Source organism: Parasteatoda tepidariorum, chromosome 4 (genome assembly GCF_982258835.1).
Source record: "Parasteatoda tepidariorum strain Cologne lab strain chromosome 4, Ptep-v5.0, whole genome shotgun sequence".
Classification (NCBI taxonomy): domain Eukaryota; kingdom Metazoa; phylum Arthropoda; class Arachnida; order Araneae; family Theridiidae; genus Parasteatoda; species Parasteatoda tepidariorum.
The window spans coordinates 20,528,362-20,546,692 of record NC_141758.1 but is presented as its reverse complement, the minus strand read 5'-3'; the positions used below and the strand labels follow the sequence as shown (position 1 = coordinate 20,546,692).

General features: G+C 31.2%; 1 protein-coding gene across 1 annotated transcript in view; it reads left to right on the top strand.

The window, feature by feature from the left end:
- LOC147810784 (uncharacterized) overlaps positions 1–6,861 on the top strand; it is a 77,110-nt gene extending 70,249 nt beyond the window's left edge. Inside the window, exon 4 of the mRNA XM_087162083.1 lies at positions 6,355–6,861. Within this exon, the coding sequence (XP_087018209.1) occupies positions 6,355–6,861 (507 nt within the window). The remainder of the gene's footprint in view (positions 1–6,354) is intronic.
- Positions 6,862–18,331: the final 11,470 nt, after the last annotated feature.

The window sequence follows — 18,331 nt, the reverse complement described above, 5'->3', positions numbered from 1 at the left end:
AAAAGATCTTTTTGCATTTATGCAAATAAGTAATCCGAATCAAAAATTCGAAGTATCTTTATTTGTCGTGGTAGAAAAATTACTCAAATGAAAAATTCTGAATTTAAAATAGCAGAAATTTTGTTTCCACTAGAAAATTTTTATTCGCAAAGTGGAGCAAGTTGGCAATCTTAATATTACAATTAATTACTGAAATTATTATTTTTTTATTTTATTTTATTTCATTTATTATTTATTTATTTTTTTGAGAATGTATGGAACAACTCGAATGTAATTCAAAACATAAGCGAAATCGAAATATATACTGCAAAAAAAATTATTAGAGTTTATACAACAGGAAGAAAACTATATTTTATAAAATATTTTGCTATTACTATATAAAATAGCACTTCATGAATAATATTTTATAAGAAAATCAGTATTATAAAATGGCATGTCAACAATACAAAATGACTAGTCTTTCTTTATTTTTTTTATTTTTTATTCTTTAACATATCTATACTGATGAAAAATGAAGTTTTATTCCGTCGGTAACAGCTCACAAAAATGTGTTTTATTCAAACTAATTGCCTTGCTGTGCATTCAACTTTCATAAATTCTGCTGATATATTATACGTGCATCCTAACTGAGTGCATAATGTTTCCCTTTTTATCCTAAATATGTATATTTTTATCCCTCCATCTTCCCATTAAGCCGTCATTGAAATCACATTTGGGATTCCCATAGAAGCTCATATCCGTCGACTTACGTAGAGAATATTTTGTTTTAAAAGCGCCATCTATTAAGGAAAGGCGGAAACTCTTAGTTTAAACCATGATAGTATTATTTCATACATCATTTTTTTAAACAAAAGCTGTGTACAATTTTTTTTATAAAGAGTTAAAAGTTATATTATTTTTAAGCAAGTTTTTTTTTTAAATATATAATAAATGTGTGTGTTTCGATGTGGCGAAAACGATAATAATAAAATATTCTGCATCTTCTAAAAATTTATTTATCTTTTCCTTGCCGATGAGATGTAAACGTAACAGTTTTATTGGTATGAAAAATGCTTTCACAAACAACACTATTTTCATGACATGAAGGATGAGAACATTTACGTTCTTTAAGACATTATTTTCCTAGTAGTAATAACACAATTACTTAATTCGTTTTTTACCATCGTTTAAAACATAGAAGACAGCCAGTTGATCTTCTAAAATGAATATTTAGACTATTTAAATGTAATGGTAGTTGAAATTTATTGAAATCAAATTTGTCCACCCTTTTCGATTCAGTGTCGCCAGTCTGATAACATTAATTCAACAAGTCTCACAAGGCACTTGAAATGTAAAAGTATAAATGCTTTGAAACTTTTAGCAAACACTATTCTCTAAACAACAAAGAGTGTGTCACTTAAATTAGAATATAATGTTTAAGGGTGGCTGGGTGGTGCAGTTGGTCTGTCGTCGGCCTTCTGAGCCCAAGTCTGCGGGTTCGATCACCGGCCCAGACACCAGATTTTCGGGACGCAGAAAATCCTCAGCTGCCATGTCGTATGATTATGCGGCATGTAGAAGATCCCTGGAGTGCCTTGGCATTTCCGGCAAAATGAAATTCCTAGTGCAATTTAGCATCCGAATAAGAGTCTGGGTGCTGCCATGGAGTGTGGCAGAAACTAGGCGTCCAAATTAACATGGCCAATTGGTATCTCACCCATTGTGGTGGTCCTGAAAGAGTGGATACCACTTCTGGAGAATGCACTAGGTCTGCTCATGTGTGCGCACTTGTGCAGCTCATTGGAAATAATTTTAAAAAATGTTTAAGGTCGCACCTGCTAATATCTAAACTAAAATTTGCTTTTCAGTAAAGAGTTAAAACAGGAATCAAGCATCAATGCTAAAATTTTACTACCTCATTAAATATTAAAGTTAAATAGTCCGCAAAATCTGGTAGAGTATGTAATGGCTTCCGAAAAATATTTTATACAGTAGTATAAACTGAAACAAAACTTTTTGTTGCTTCTAATGGCACTTACCAATATCAGCAACCCGTGAAACCAAGTAAATTTAAGGCAGAGGGTGCGTTTAATATTTTTCAGTGGTGGTGCCATTTATGGCTAAGAATACTCCTTTAGCCACCCACTCGCCATAGCCCGTTTAAAGGGTGGGCCCAATCATTCATCAACATATCGTAATTTTGACCTGGAACGATCAATCTATAATTCAGTACCCCAACAGGTTTTTATATGGTATGAGAATATGGAGGACTTTGAGACCGACAGATTTTACTTGTATCAGTCATCAATGAATACACGGGGAGTATTCGATCGGAGGGTATCGAACTCACAACATCTTAAACATGGGCTCAGTAACCTTACTAACCAGGCTATCCCGGCAACTTTCTATACAATTTCGATTAAAATTTTTAGTATTTTAGCAAGTGTGTCCATAGACAGTGCATTCTATTTGAAGCGCCATACCTCAGCTCTTGGCTGGGATATCCTGGTTGTTAGGGCACTAGGGCTCATATCCATGAGGTCGTGAGTTCGATCATCGCCAGCCGAAGGCTCCCCGTGTAGTAAATAGTGACTGATACACGTTAAATCTGTCGAGTCTCAAAGTCCTGCAAGTGTTTCCTTGTCTTCTGGAATGGTTAATATTACAAGTCTACTGAGTTGAACATTTTTAGTCGTAAACCCAACAATTGGGTCGGCTGTTCAACGTCGGTAATAAAATAAAATACCTCAACTCTTGGCTCAGGGGATAGAGCGTTCGCTTTCCACTTAATTGAACCGGGTTCAAAAACCAGAGACGGTTGGTCTATGCGACTTCCATCCGGCTTGCACCAACCACAGTGCAGACGTGAAATATCCTCAGTGGTAAACGAATCATGGGTTAGAATCCTCTTGTCGTTTGGCTAGCCATGGGAGGTTTTCCTCTCCAAGCAACACAGATACGGGTTAATTACACATACTTCCACAATGTAAAATTTCTCCTAATAGTTGATCCAGGAGTTCCCTTGTCTTCTGGATTGGGTTCAAAATTACAAGGCTACGGAGTTGAACATTGGCTGTAGTAAACACAAAAATTGTTTAGTTATTCAACGACGGTTATAAAAGTACCTTAACTTTTTGTTGCTTGTCAGAATGGTGGTCGCTAAAAGTTTAGGAAAGTAGTTTTACACATCTAGTAGTTCGCAATATTAGTTGAATTCGTGCGGCACTGTATCGGTAAAGGTTAAAAGCCTCACCATAAGATAACTGAAACTATGTATTATTTAACATATAAGTTTGAATCATTTGTGGCGGTGGTCTAAATCACTATATTTTAAAATTACTAAGCCGAAAATCGCACACTAAACCATCGATGTAACCGCCACTAGAAAACATTTTCTCATTAATCAGAGCAAATATTTAAGAAATTATAGAAAAAATATCTATTTACTGCTCTCAATAATTTGTTATACCAACAATATATACGCAAGGATAATAAGCTCGCCTTAATATAAAAAAGTGTTAACCAATAAAAAAGCAATACACCGTTCAAAAGAGCTTTTTAATTGGTTTATCAACAGTTTGTAACAAGTATCGTATAATTACGCAAGGAAAGGTTTGATTTAAACATTAACCGTCGATAGTTTGAAACGCGGCGGTAGTAAAAAATGAATAATTAAATGGAGATAATGAAAAAAATCAATGGAGTTTGAAGCACTTCTACATTTCTTAGGTGCTAATACCATCACTGCCATTAGTAAATAATTTCTTTAAACACTTAAAAATTGGCTGTCAACGCGGCAGGGTTAAAAACGAAATAATTTTAGTACTTAATATAAATTTGTTCAAGTGCTTAATGCAACTTTTAAATAAAAATTTGTATTTAACCTAGCAGTTGCTATAAAAAAAATGTTTTACAATACAGGAAAAATAATATAATATTCTATTCTTAAATTTGTTACCAGTTTTAATTTGAAATATTTTTTTAAATATTATGAATCGCTCATAACATTAAACGACTTTCTATTGATTTGCTTTAATCGATTGAGGCGTTTCAGATAATGAAACGTTAAATTTAATGATTGTAGTCGAAGCATTAAGGTTCTGTTTTGCTCACACTTAAAAGCATAAGTCCGATTAAATTGTTTCAATAATTGAAAGACTGGTACCTTAATTATTTCATTCATGGTCTTTTATCTTGGCGATAACAGAAATTCATGTTCACCGTAATGTAACAAAAACTTAAATATCTGTATTTACTTTTATCTACTAAACTGCGATATTTTGAAACTAGAGTGAATGCCAGCTTTTTAAGATACCAAATTAGTCAAAAGCATACATGCCCTACTACTTTTTCCATTACCTCTTCAGGCCGAAATTACCAATGCAGAGTACCCACAACCTAATAAAAAAGAATTAAGAGTACTTACGAGCTTTTCTTAAAACTGCTTAAAGTTTCATGAAGTTAACATAAATTTTTTTTAAAAAAATCAGTTTTTATGTTCTCTGTTGTCTCTCATGACATTTGAACAAGCCAAGCTCTCCATCCATTTGCTTTTTAGTATTAAGTCAAGTGACAAGAGAGCACCGCAAGGGGGAAAGTAAGACTTAGTTCAGAACCTCCCAGACAGGTGGCAGCACCAATCACATTAGAGGTAACTTACACGATTTTAACATAGATCTGAAGGGGAAGGTAAATTTTTCCAGATTCTTATATCCACGGTACTGCTCAGCGTACTATCGTAAGACTTTTGATTCCGAAGATTTTGCGATCATGTACTCGGCCTACCATTCTGAAATAATCACACCGCGGTAAACGAAATAAAATATTTTTATCAGGTATGAATATTTCAAAGTAACGGGTAGCCCAGAAAGTTTGGACAGAATTTTGAAAAGCGGAGCTTTTAAAGGTCTGCCAAAATATTTTAGTGGTAACATGAAAGCAGTTTGAACTTTTTTTACTTTCGCAACCAGTTCAATTTCAATAATATTCCTCTAGACTGTATTAGACTTATGTGAAGGAAATAAGGTTCTAAATTTTTGTGGTGATCTAGAAAATTTAATAATTTATTTTTAAAAACAAGAACCTTCTGTGAGATCTATTATGTACATATTTCATAATTTTATATTTCCGTACTCCTAGATCAGATTTGAAAAGATCTTTTTTTCATCTCAAAATCACCAACTCTAGCAGGTTTGCCACTTTCTACGATTTCTTCTTGTAGTAGCTAAGTTTATATTTTAATGTATTCAACGTTTTGTTAGATTTAGTTGTTTACAGCGCTTCTACATCTAAATGATTCCAAAGGTTAGATGGAACTCCACTTTGTTCCAGCTGTCTGGTGACGAGGCTTTTACAATGTTGGCAAAATTACCGAAAATGTTTAAAGCTTTAAAATGTTTACCATTCCACAAAATATTTTGCAAAAGAGTATTAATAGGCAGCTATGACTCAAGTCTAATGGCGTTATAAAATTAATATTGATGATAATTTTTTTAAGAAATATTTCAAAATAGTTACCGATATTAGAAAATAAAAAATTACTTTAAGTTTTGATGTTTTGATAAATTTTTTTTAAACTTTTTTAATAATCAACTAATTGCGTCGCAACGGCAAATATTTTAATTATAAGAAAATCTGAAAAAAAATTTTAAATACTGTCGGAGGCCCCCTAATCGAAACTTCGTATTAAATGCATCGAAACGTCAATGAACAAATTGATTTCAATTGATTGATAACACAACATAACGATACATTTAGTAAATTTAACTTTGTATTTATTTAAATTTTTATGTCATAATTCTAATAGACAATTCTTAAGGGAGGAAAACATTGCTTCAAACCCTTTGAAATTTGAGAGCCTCAGGATTGCACCTTCTAGGGCTTTCACACGAATCACTATAAACGAGAATTCCGATCTTTTAGAAGTCTGAATGTTGTGACATATTTATAAATTTCCCCCACTACGCAGTTTATGTTCGTTCTTTCGAGCGATTAAAATGAACTCTGAGAAGGTATTTTCTCTTCTTGGAGGTGTTGTTTTGTCCCAAACATTTGAAGCTTTACGATAACTAATTACTGTAGAAAGATTTATAATTTTATACATTAGGTTAGTTTTAATGTGATGAATCATTTTCCAGTACTTTTGAAATACAATTTTCTTACACCACTCAGGTGCTTATAATAGGGCGAGCACTTCAATGGTTGCAAAATGTATCTTTTTTTTATAGATTATAATTGCTTAAATTATCATTTTTGATTGCTTAAAATATTATTTTAACTTTTATCCCCTATTTTGTGAATCGTTTTAAATATCATTATCAATGTCAATTAATACGAATTTATTTTAATCTGATAATAAAAACGTTTTACTAATAGTCAAGTCAAATAGAATCGAGATTGTACGAAAACAAATGGTTAACCGTGTTTGACTGTTCTTACTTATCGAAAAAACTTCACTTTCCCTTGGGAAACTATGCCACTGTTTTTCAGGCTGAGGTCTATGCCATTATCTTGTGCTGCAAGACATGCTTAGACAAGGGATATCAAAATACGACCATCCGCATTTGTTCTGACAGTCAGGCTGCTCTCCTATCACTGTCAAGGTGTAAATTCACCTCTTTGTTATTGTGGAAATGCTTCACGGTCCTCAGTGACTTATCCACTCATAACAAGGTATCCCTGTATTGGGTACCTGGACATACGGGCATCGGTGGAAATGAGCTATCTGATGAAGAGGCACGAGCTGGCTCTAATGCAATTTTCTGGGGCCCTGAACCTGCACTGGGAATTTCTCCCACCTCATTTAGGGCATCCATTTTCAAGCTCTATGGCAAAATTGCCCATGAGCAATGGTGCGCTGCTGACGGTCAGAGACAAGCTTAGGAGCTAAATCACGACTGTCCTAGCGTACGTCAAAAAAAACTTTTAAAGCTTAATAGAAATAGTCTAAGGAAGATCATTGGTCTTCTTACTGGACACTGCATCCTCAGAAAACACCTATACAGAATAGGAATAGACCCCAATTGTCTTTTTCAGGGTTGTCACCTTGAAGAAGAGACATCACGAAACATACTCTGTGATTGTGAGGTCTATACTTCTCAAAGATTTGAGCATTTAGGGCAATATTGTGTCAACGCCTGGGAGCTACAAGACGTTCCTGTAAGGTGCCTGCTGAATTTCATCTCATCTTAAGGACTTTCATGCTAATCAGGGGGTTCGGGTACAATAGACCTCTGGTCGACGTGCCTTGCTTGTCAGAGCTGTCCAATCTTTAAATCTTATCTTATCTTATCTATCTACTTATCGAAAAACAAACGTTGCATGTCATTTTTTAGAACGGTTTGTAAAATTATAACAAAGAAAAGGGTCACACAATTTATAAATAAAAACAATTTGAATTTTTAAAAAAATTCAAATTCATCATTTTTCTTCACAAATGTTTTCCTTAAATTTTAATATTTTTAAACAAATTTTTCATAGCTTGAATTTGACGAATCAGTGGTCTTTTTATGCTGTATTTGCTAATTACAAATTATTTAAATGCTAAATATATTATTTTTCACTGATTTTGACATAAATTAATACTAAGTAATAAGAAAGGTCAAAAATATATTTTGTGAAAAGTTTAATAATTAATAAATATTTTAAAATTGGTTTAACAAAAAAAGTTTTTAAAATAATGAGTTGAAAAGGTCTCTGTTTATCAGCCACAATAAATGATTCATATTTATAATATGATAAAAACTAAACTCTTTCCATTTAGTTTGATATTTAATAACTATTTTAAAACTTTTTGAACACACTATTTTAAGAAAAAGAGTTAAAAAGATTTCCGTTTATAAGCCACTATAAATGAGACATATTTATTTATAATATGATAAAAACAAAATTTTTTCCATCTATTTTGATGTTTAATACATATTACAATGAGTTAAAAGATCTCCAATTATAAGTCACTATGAATGATATATTTTCTACATATGTAGCGTAATTTTTATTGCATTTTTTCTCTGGGATGACTTTTTTACACTGCACTCGAACTATTTAAACCTAATTAATAATTAAAAAATTCGCAAAAAGATATTACAAGATAGTAACAATGTTAAAGAAAAGTAAAGTTCAGTGTAAATGACAAAATGTAAAAAAAAATTTTTATTAGTATACAACGAGTTGATCTTATTTGTGAAGAGAGAAATGAGACACAAAATACCAACATTTTGATTAAAATTTCACACACGTCACTTCTGAGATATTAAATTAAAAAACAGTCGAGCGCTCTCAGCTGGATTTTTGAAAATCATGTCTAAGCGCTTGCGAAAAAGATGTAATATCCTGTAAGACTTCGATATCAGTGCCCTCTATAAGTTAATTATAGATTATTTTTGAGAAAAAAATAATAATGAGGAACATTTTTTCCCCGTTGCATAAGATTTTTGAACGATATCTTAGATATTTTTTCGTCCCTCACTACAAATCTGCAATCGATTTCTCTCTAATACAATTCAATAATAAAATCCTAATCAGAACTTCTTAAAATTAACTCGGGTGATTACTATTTGTCTCAACTTCTCTGCTACGTAGGAAGTAATGGGCAGAAGGCGATATTTCCATTTGTGATCTAATACGTTAAGATTATTTCTTTTAAATGCTGTTATTTTCAGCGGAGCGACTAAGTTCATAAGAAAATGTGCATGTGAATTTATGCAAACAGTGCGAAAAATACATACTGTTTTGAATAATTTTGGATCTTCACATTCAAGGACTCAGTCTTAAAGTATCGAGGAGGTGATTTTAAATATACTAATTGATTAGTGTAGATGATGCTTTAAGCTACAAATTCAGACTCTAAAGCGTACTTTCTCTAAATAAAAATACATTTTCTGGAGAGATTCAGATTTCCGATCTTCAAAATATAGGGGATAGTAGCAATTTGGGAAACTACCAGCATTTGATTTATTATGCTGTAAATAATGACTGACGAATATGCATTAATGTAGCCAACATGATAAAAGTTTATTGATTACTCAAACATATTTACTGCTATTTCTTATCCATAATAACACTTTCTACATGGCAGAAATGTGAAAATTTGGTTTTAAAGAACTCACAGAGAGGAACATTTCAGATTTTTTTGACTCATAACTGTGAAGTCTTCTTCGCAGGAAAGGCGAAATTTTTAGTATGTTTCAAAAATACTTCTTTTATATTCTTTTTATTTGCTTGCATTGTTTTCAGCTAGCAATTTTTTTACTAACGCATACCTGCCAACTTTTAATCCCTTCCTTTATCATTTTTCCCAGTGGTATTAAAACTTCAATTTTAAGCAAACAAATACGTTGTATTTGAGAAAACTTAAGATGACAACCATGATAGTAACGCATATTAATATCTGTGCTTAATTTTGGTAAGAATAGTAGTGATCAATATCATTTAAAAATTAAGATTATAAAAGAAAAAATAGTATATAACTACTACCACTTTAAATATGAAATTAAAATCTTCTGGAAAATCCGGAAGAGTTAACTGATATTTTAACGACACTACAGAATTCATAATGGTAATGTGAAATTTTGCAGTTTCATATATTTTTTAATTCATTTTATAAAGTGGTAGGAGTTTTCATTCAAATGACTTTTTTATGCAAATTTTACACTGTGTAAAAATTAGAGGACATTATCAATTTTCAAATTTTGTTTTAAAAAGTATTTAAATTTTTGATATTTCTTTTGAGAAGTATTGAATGATTCTTATACGTTTTAGTGCACAGTTTGTTAAAAAAAAAGTGAGAGGGATCATTTTTCAACAACTCAATCTTAAAGTATCGAGGAGGTGATTTCAAATATACTAATTAATTATTGCAGATGATATTTCAAGTTGCAAAATTCAGATCCTAAAGCACATTTCTTATACGAAAAAAGTATGCTTAGGTATGAAAAAGGTATGCTCTTATACGAAAAGGCAGATTTCTCTGAATAAGCATACTTTCTTCTAGATGGATTCTGATTTCCGATCCTCAAAATATAGGTGATAGCAGCAACTAGGGAAATATGGTCCCCATAGTTTGGTCAGGAGAGTGATCAGCAGTTTCGACCTCTTAATGTTAATTTTACTTTTTTTGTAATTGCGAGAACTCTTGAAGCAAATTGAAAAAGTTTTGCAACCTTCTATAAAGTTCTTGATAAAAAAGACAATTCCATGCAAAATAAAAATTCTTCGTAAATATTTATTCTTTTATATAATTATAGTAATATAAATTCTGAATTGTAAGGTATACAATTTTGTATATTATTATAAAGAATGTAATTCTACTCGGTAAACACAAACTTTCTGTGAAATCGGTCGGATAGTACCTGTGAAAAGGAATTTTAAGTATCTAACTTTCTTAAAATTTGATTTTTTAAGAACTGTTCGACCTATTTCGCTAAAATTTTGTAATATGCCGAATTAAATTGTAATCTTTAAAATGAAAATTTAGTACTTCAAGTGCTATGCATTAAGTCAAGCATAAATCTAAAAAAAATAGTTTCCAGGTTTAAAATTTCAGTAAGAAAATAATATATTTTATTAAAATAATATATTACCACTTTCTTAAAATTAAAAGTAAATGAAATTATTGCTAAAATTTTTCTAGCGTAGCATTTAATAAATTCAAGAGCTTGCTCCTTACCAAACAAAATTTTAACGAATGGTATTTAATATTAGTTATTACTAATATTATTACGATTTTGCTTACATATTTTTAATGTACTTTACTCCCTTAACACGTTGAACGCCGCGTCAGCCATCGGTGGCTGACACTGAAATTACATTTAGGCTGCGTCAACCACCGGTGGCTGACACTGAAATTACATTTAGGCTGCGTCTGCCACCGCTTGTTAACACTGACCTTTCTCATAGGCAGCGAAAGAAAGCTGGCTGACAGCGTATAACATGATGTAGAACTATAAAATTTACACTCTTTCATGGAATTGCAGAAAATTTATTCAAAATTTACTTAATTATTGAGATTCTTGCTTTAATGAATTCAATTTAATAGATTTTTATCCCCCACTATTTTTAAACAATTCGTAGACATATCTAATTCACCACTTTTTTCATATATGTCATGCTAAACCTTTTATAAACTAGCAAAATCTGTCTATATATGCAAATTCAGTTTGAACATATATACTACATAGCCAGATGGGCAAGCCGTGTAAAATTAGCGTGGCATTCAACGTGTTAACTACCCTCTTGCAGAGATGCCAACTTGTTCCGGACAATAAATAAATATTTTAAAGTGGTAGTTTATCCATTGTGATTCTTGGTATAATAAATTCAATTTAGTAGATTTTTATCCACCACTATCTCTAAATAATTCGTAAGCTTATATAATTCATCACTTTATAATAATTAAGTTTACTCCACCATGCCGACTACCCAGCCCAGTCACCATCTTTTACATCTACTTCAGTCTTTAATTTTTTCCAATGCCATTAGTCTCAGTCGCCCTAGGGCATAACACAGATCAGAGGTCTGGTGCCCGCTTGCGCGGGCAGGTACCTTGAAAAAATTACATGATCTAGCTAGCTAATAATTAAGTTACTACTGAATCAACTCATGCCTCACCTCATCATGGACTTATTATCTGATCCTAACTTAGAACTTTGAACTGTATATGACCTCTGGACTAAATGCCAAAACAGTATAGATGAATCGGTTAGAAGCGCTTAACACCGAGATTCCACTCATATCAATCAATAATAATTAAGTCAAGCTATACCTCTTAAAAAGCAAAAGTAGTTAAATATATGCAAAATTTACTTTATAGTTATTTACCGGTTTTTTAATTATTTTGGCGTGTCCGGAGCAATTGGCATCTCTGCTCTTGACAAGAATTTGTCCTTTCCTAGTCAATAACCTGCAGCAAGGTGTCGAAAATGCATTATTTTTATATAGCAGTGGATGAAACTACCAGCATTTGATTTATTATGCTGTAAATGATGACTGACGAATATGCATTAATGTAGCTAACAGGATAAAAGTTTATTTATTACTCAAATATATTTACTGTTATTTCTTTTCCGTAATAACACTTTTTAAATGGCAGAAATGTGAAAAAAAAATTTTAAAGTACTCACATTTCAAGATTTTTTTGACTCATAACTACGAAGTCTTCTTCGCGGGAAAGGCGAAATATATATTATTTGTATTTGCACGCATTGTTTTCAGCTAGCAAATACTTCCCTAACACCTTTTCATGACAGCATTGACAGCACTCATATAGTTGATACGAAATTTTGCAGTTTGTTATACTTTTTAATTCATTTTATAAAGTGGTAAGAGTTTTATTTCAAATGACTTTTTATGCAAATTTTACACTGCGTTAAAATTAGAGGACTTTATCAATTTTCAAATTTTGTTTTAAAAAATATTTCAATTTTTGGATATTTTTTGAAGAAGTATTAAATGAGTCTTATAAATTTCAAAGTACAGTTTGTTAAAAAAAGGAAGAGGGATCATTTTTTAAAAATTTGTAAGACATTTATCGGATGTTCAAACTGTAAAAAGTTGTAACAAAGAGAGGGTAATACCTCAGGAAAAAAAACATATTGAAATATGTTTAACTGCAACCGTAGGAAAATATAATCATTTTGACAAAAAAAGGTCTTTTTCTAAAGAAGCATACAAATCGTTTTATTGCATTCGATTTAGCTTGTAAATATATCTTATGAAATCAAATTATTTACATTATGACAATTTGAGGGAGAAAGGGTCAACAAAGATTAATGATTTGGCATAAAAAATGGAATGTCACCTGTTTTGTAACGCCTCCTACCACATTAAATTTATTTCTAGGCCGTGAAAAGAAATATTTTTAGCAAGTATTAATACAAATAATTTTCGAAATTTAGCTACCACATTAAATTTATTTCTAAGCCGTGAAAAGAAATATTTTCAGCAAGTATGAATATTTGAAAGTACAAATATTTTTCACAATTTAGCTACCACATTAAAACTATATCCAGGCCATGCTTGAGGCGTGACATATCAGGTCGAATTTGGATCTGTAAACATCGAATAATAAATTTTTAATATTTTAATATGATAAAGGCATCATGTAACGTACCTAACATGAAAAAGGTTTATTTATTACACAAATATATTTGCTGTTATTTTTTACATAATAACGCTTTCTACAGAGCGGAAATGTAAAAATTCGGTTTCAAAGAAAATTTAATACGCACAGAATGGATCTTTTCCCGATATTTTTTTACTCGTTATTGCCAAGTTTTCCTTCCAGGGAAGGCGGAATATTTTACTATGTTACAAAAGCACTTCTTTTTCAATCGTTGTTAGCTAGCAAACACTTCTGTGGGAATTTTTAATTTAACCACAATTAGTTGAATTTTAAATTTTGTAGAAACTTATACTTTGTAATTTATTTTATAAAGTGGTAACAGTTTTTAAATCAAATGACTTCTTTATGTAAATTATACACTGTGTAAAAGCTGGCGGACATGATAAAATTTCGTTTTAAAAAATATTTCAATTTTTGATATTTCTTGTTAAGTTTTAAATGTTTCTCATGCAGTATTCCAAGTATATATTTCGAACTTTACCAGAATGACTATGTGATTGTCAACATTCACTGGTGGGAGTCATCAACCACCAATTTAGGTCATTCAAAGAAGCATATTCCTTATGATACTTCATCAAATACTGGGAACTCACAAACTAGAAAAATTTGAAAGTGGTTACTTAAAATTTCTTAAAGTTAACTTTCAATTTAATTTTATAAATTTTATTTCCAATAACCTGCACAATCAGTCTTTCCGATGAGCAGACCTAGTGTGTTCTCCAGAAGTGGTATCCACTCCTTCAGGACCACCACAATGAGTGAGATACCGTTGGCCATGTTAATTTGGACGTCTAGTTTCTGCCACACAAGATGGCAGAACCGAGACTCTATTTGGATGCTAGCGTGCACTAGGATTTTAATTTTGCCGGAAATGCCAAAAGCCTGTAAGGCACTCCAGGGATCTTTTACATGCCGCATAATCATACGACATGGCTGCTGAGGATTTCTGCATCCCGAAAATCCGGTGCCTGGGCCGGGGATCGAACCCGCAGACTTGGGCTCAGATGGCCGACGACAAACCAACTGCGCCTCCCAGACACTCTATTTTTATTAAATTAGCTTTGAAGTTTTCACACGCTAATATCACCGATATAAAAAGTATTTTTAATTATTATGAATATTTCAAAGTGCATATATTTTTATAAATTTAGCTGCCACACTAAAACTACTTCTGGCCGTTGCTTGAGACTTGACATATCAGGTTGAATTTGGATCTGGAATAATCGAATTATAAATTTTGTAGCTTACAATTTCAGAAGAGATAGGCAATTTTGTAAGTTACTTCAGGAACTTACACTACGTAAACGCGGCCGTAGAAACTTATATGGAGAAAATTTCTTAGTTGTGCCATTTTTGTTTTATTACTTAAATCTTTGTCTGTAAATTAAAGAAATAAATGAATGAATGAATAATAATAAAAATTTAAATAAGTATGACATTGATCCATGATCTTTTTCTGATATAAAATTAAAATTAATTTATCATTATAATGCATAAATAATTATGAATAATTCTCGATGAGCAATTTAATTTAGCTTTGATAGCATTTCAATGGTAATAGAATTTCAGAAACTAAAAAATTGCGATAGCCGAAAGACGATCACAGGTTACCCATAGGCGAAACTCACCAACTTAATGCATAACAAAATTAATAGTGAAAAGAAAAGTTTCTAAAAATTTCATCAAAGAGCAGCTGTCACCATAGCAACGCATGCACACGATTTACTATTACTCTTGAACACAGTTGAAGAGTGTGATAACGTCCAAATTAGGTGCGCACGCCATCAACCAAAAACAACACCCATTTTTCCAAAAGGTTAAAAAAAAAACCTTGGTAAATGAATAATTAAGAATTATTATACAAATAATATACCAAAAATCGAAAAATTAGATGACAGTTTCATTTTTAAAAATTTTATCAAATTACATTAGTTGGTATTTTATTATCACTTAGTTAACTCATCGAGAACAACTATATAGTGGCAGCCGTTCGTAAACGTAATAAATTGTTAGGTTCGTGAAAAAGCTCACATGATATAGGCAATCCTTAACTCAACATTTAAGAATTTTTAAAACTATTTTTCTTAGTCGTATCAAATCTAAGCAGAATTGTTCTTTAAAACAAATTGAAATTTTAAAGAACTCTATTAATACACAGTCATTTATCTATCTCAATTTTAATTTGTTGACTAAAATTATTTAAAAGTACTAGTGAACATTTTTATAAAAACTAGTTTTTAAAAACATCAAGAATTTACCAATATCACCATTAAGGAAAACATATTTCTAAGAACGGATATCAGAGAGGTATGCAATTAACTTGCTCCGGGCGGTAGATAAATATTTTATAGTGGTACTCAAAATTCCTGAAAATTTCTCGAATAAAGTCATTAATGACGCATTTCAAAGAATTAAAGTCTTCATAAATTTAAATGATTGGAATTTTGAAAACATGAAATTCTAAATAAATTATATACATCATAATTCAAATGAATAATTATGTATAAGTTTACTTTTATGTTTAATCACATTTATTATTCTAAAACAAAAAAATATATACAAATGAGAGATGCGAAGTACAAATTGTAGTTCTGATATTTTTATATAAAATACAGAAGAACTTTTAAACATAAATATGAAAGATGATTTCTTGAAACTTGTAGATCTTCGATTTTCGTAAACTTCCAGATCGCGGTTAGCGAAAAAATCAGTTTTTTTCCGGAGAACAATCATTTCTGAAAATGAAAGCAGTCTTGCCTAAACAATTTTATTACCGCTCAACGGCAAAACGTTTACTACTTGCTGGGTTGATGAGTTTATTGCTTTCTTTAATTGTATTAATGAAGTTCTTTGTTATAGATTGGTAATTTGTTTTTATTTTAGTTCTAGATAAGGCTTAGATGTTAGTTCTCAAAGGAAGTTGTGCTATAACAAACTCAAAAGAACATTTCATTAAAGAAATTATGTTTAATTTAATTTCTCAGAATTTTCCTTGCTATGTTTATTTTAATGTTGAATAAAATGAATGTTTATTCAGATACTATGCATTGTTAATCTTCTTTAACTAATAAGGGAGTTTATTATGGAAAAGTGTTAATAATGTAGAGTGTTTCTTTCTTCTTCTCTGTGTTTAAAGTAGAATTTATCATATCACAGAATGAAATAAACAAGACAGCAAAAATAAATAAAAATTTGACAGAAGCAGCAATAGAACTAAAATCTAAGATTAAGTTCATGGAATTGGTCAGAAAATTTAATGCCTCTAATTAATGCTCAATGTGAAAAATTTTCTACATTGATATAACTCCACGAATCCTACCTTAATTCAATAATTTTTAATTAAAACTAAACTCAAAAACTAACTCTAAAAACAATAAATTACTAGAAAATAGTGTTCATTTAATCATGCACAAATGTAATTGTACAGAAATAAATAAAAATATGTCAGAGACACGCAACACCATAGAATGTGAGCCATTTATATCTATCGAGTTTACTAACCGTTTCTGTTAAATGCTGCTAGAAGGCGCTCTAGACTGTTGGGTAAGGAGAAACTTTAAGATATGCGTCCTGATGACGTCAGATTTAGATCGTCTTTAAGTATAATAATTCACAGTTTACGCTCAAGTAAAATACCTGCACGACAGTAGTGCTTCTTCGAAAAAATACATCTTAGTGTCATAAAAGATTAAAGAAATAAAGTTAAAACTAAAAACGATCAATTTGTTCAAATTTTAATTTTTTTAAAAATTCTACTTTTAATCACAACCCGTGTTAACGTTTTGTCAATGCATGCATTTACAGAGCAGATTTGTTGGCCACTTTTTTAGGGGCTCCTTATTAGGTAGGGCTACTTTTCTCCCACACTAAGGACAGATAGTACGGAGAATGAATAAAGAACATCCATGTCTTGCACAGGATTCGAATCCAGAACATTTCTGACGGAAGGCTAGTTTCCTGACCTCTGCACAATCCGGTAACCCTACAAACTTTAATTGAAAAGCATGTTTATTCAACAAACATCTTAAAATAAAATTTCATTCAACTCAACATATGCATCATGAAAGCATTATTTTAGTATTTTATGCCCGGTTTTGTGAAATAAAACGAACGTTGATACTTCAGAAATTAAATTTGATCCATTATTTGCTTATTTATATCCAAAAATAGAAAATATCTTTTATGGGAGTTATATTTTACCACAAAAGCACAGTTCACATAAATCAATCTCTCGCTCGATTTCATTTCAATTTAGTCTCGCCACCCCCCAGAGAATTTCTCCCCAAATCAAAAGCATAAGCTCTCGTCAGAAATGACGGAGAGATTTCCATTTGTAACCTGTTATCGTTAATCCCCCCCCCCGAACGAGCTTTAATAAATTTTGCCTTTCTAAGCAATATGTTGCCTTTAGCATCATCTCTAAAATCTTCCCTCTTTCAAACGCCCTGAGGAGCTTTATCGAATCGTGTCACTCAGATATATCAGGGCGATGGCAGGGCGTTTAATTTGAGTCGAATATCATGCTGGGGAGGTGGTATCGTATTCCATAGCTCCATCATGATACACCACCGCACTTAGTGAAATTGCTGATGTAAAAGGAGATGGGGGGAAATTGCCTGAAGAACCCTTTAACTTTTGGGGATGGTTAGTTTTTGAAAAGAAGAGTTTCATGAGTGCCTGGGTGATTTAGCTGTCTCCGTGTAGAAATCATGTTTTATTTTAAAACAAGACATTCTAAATTGGAATTATGACATGTAACAAATTCCAACCATTTAAGTAATTCTTTCGAGTCAAAAATCTCTATACGCAAACTTTTATTTGTTGCCTTTTCATTTCATAATTATATAAATTTTATGATTCAATTTAACAGTTATAAATATTTTGTCATATTACGAAAATACATTTTGAGGTGATGCTAAAAGTATCTTTACTGAAAATGTGGTAGAGCATTTAAGCTTAGATAGATTTCTTTTCTAAAGTTGGTCCCATTTTAGTAATTTCAGAAATAAATATCGTTTCTTATATCATTTATATATTATCATAAAAATCCTACCCATATTATTTGTGTATTATGGTCCAAATTATATTTTAAAATTAAAACAATTATATTTTCCTAAAAAAGAGTATAATTTCATTGTGAAGATTTCCTCCTGATCCTCCTTGCATTAAAGTATTTATTTGCGGTTACGAATTTTAAGATATTTTTTGTTTGCTTTATTTCAATTAAATAAA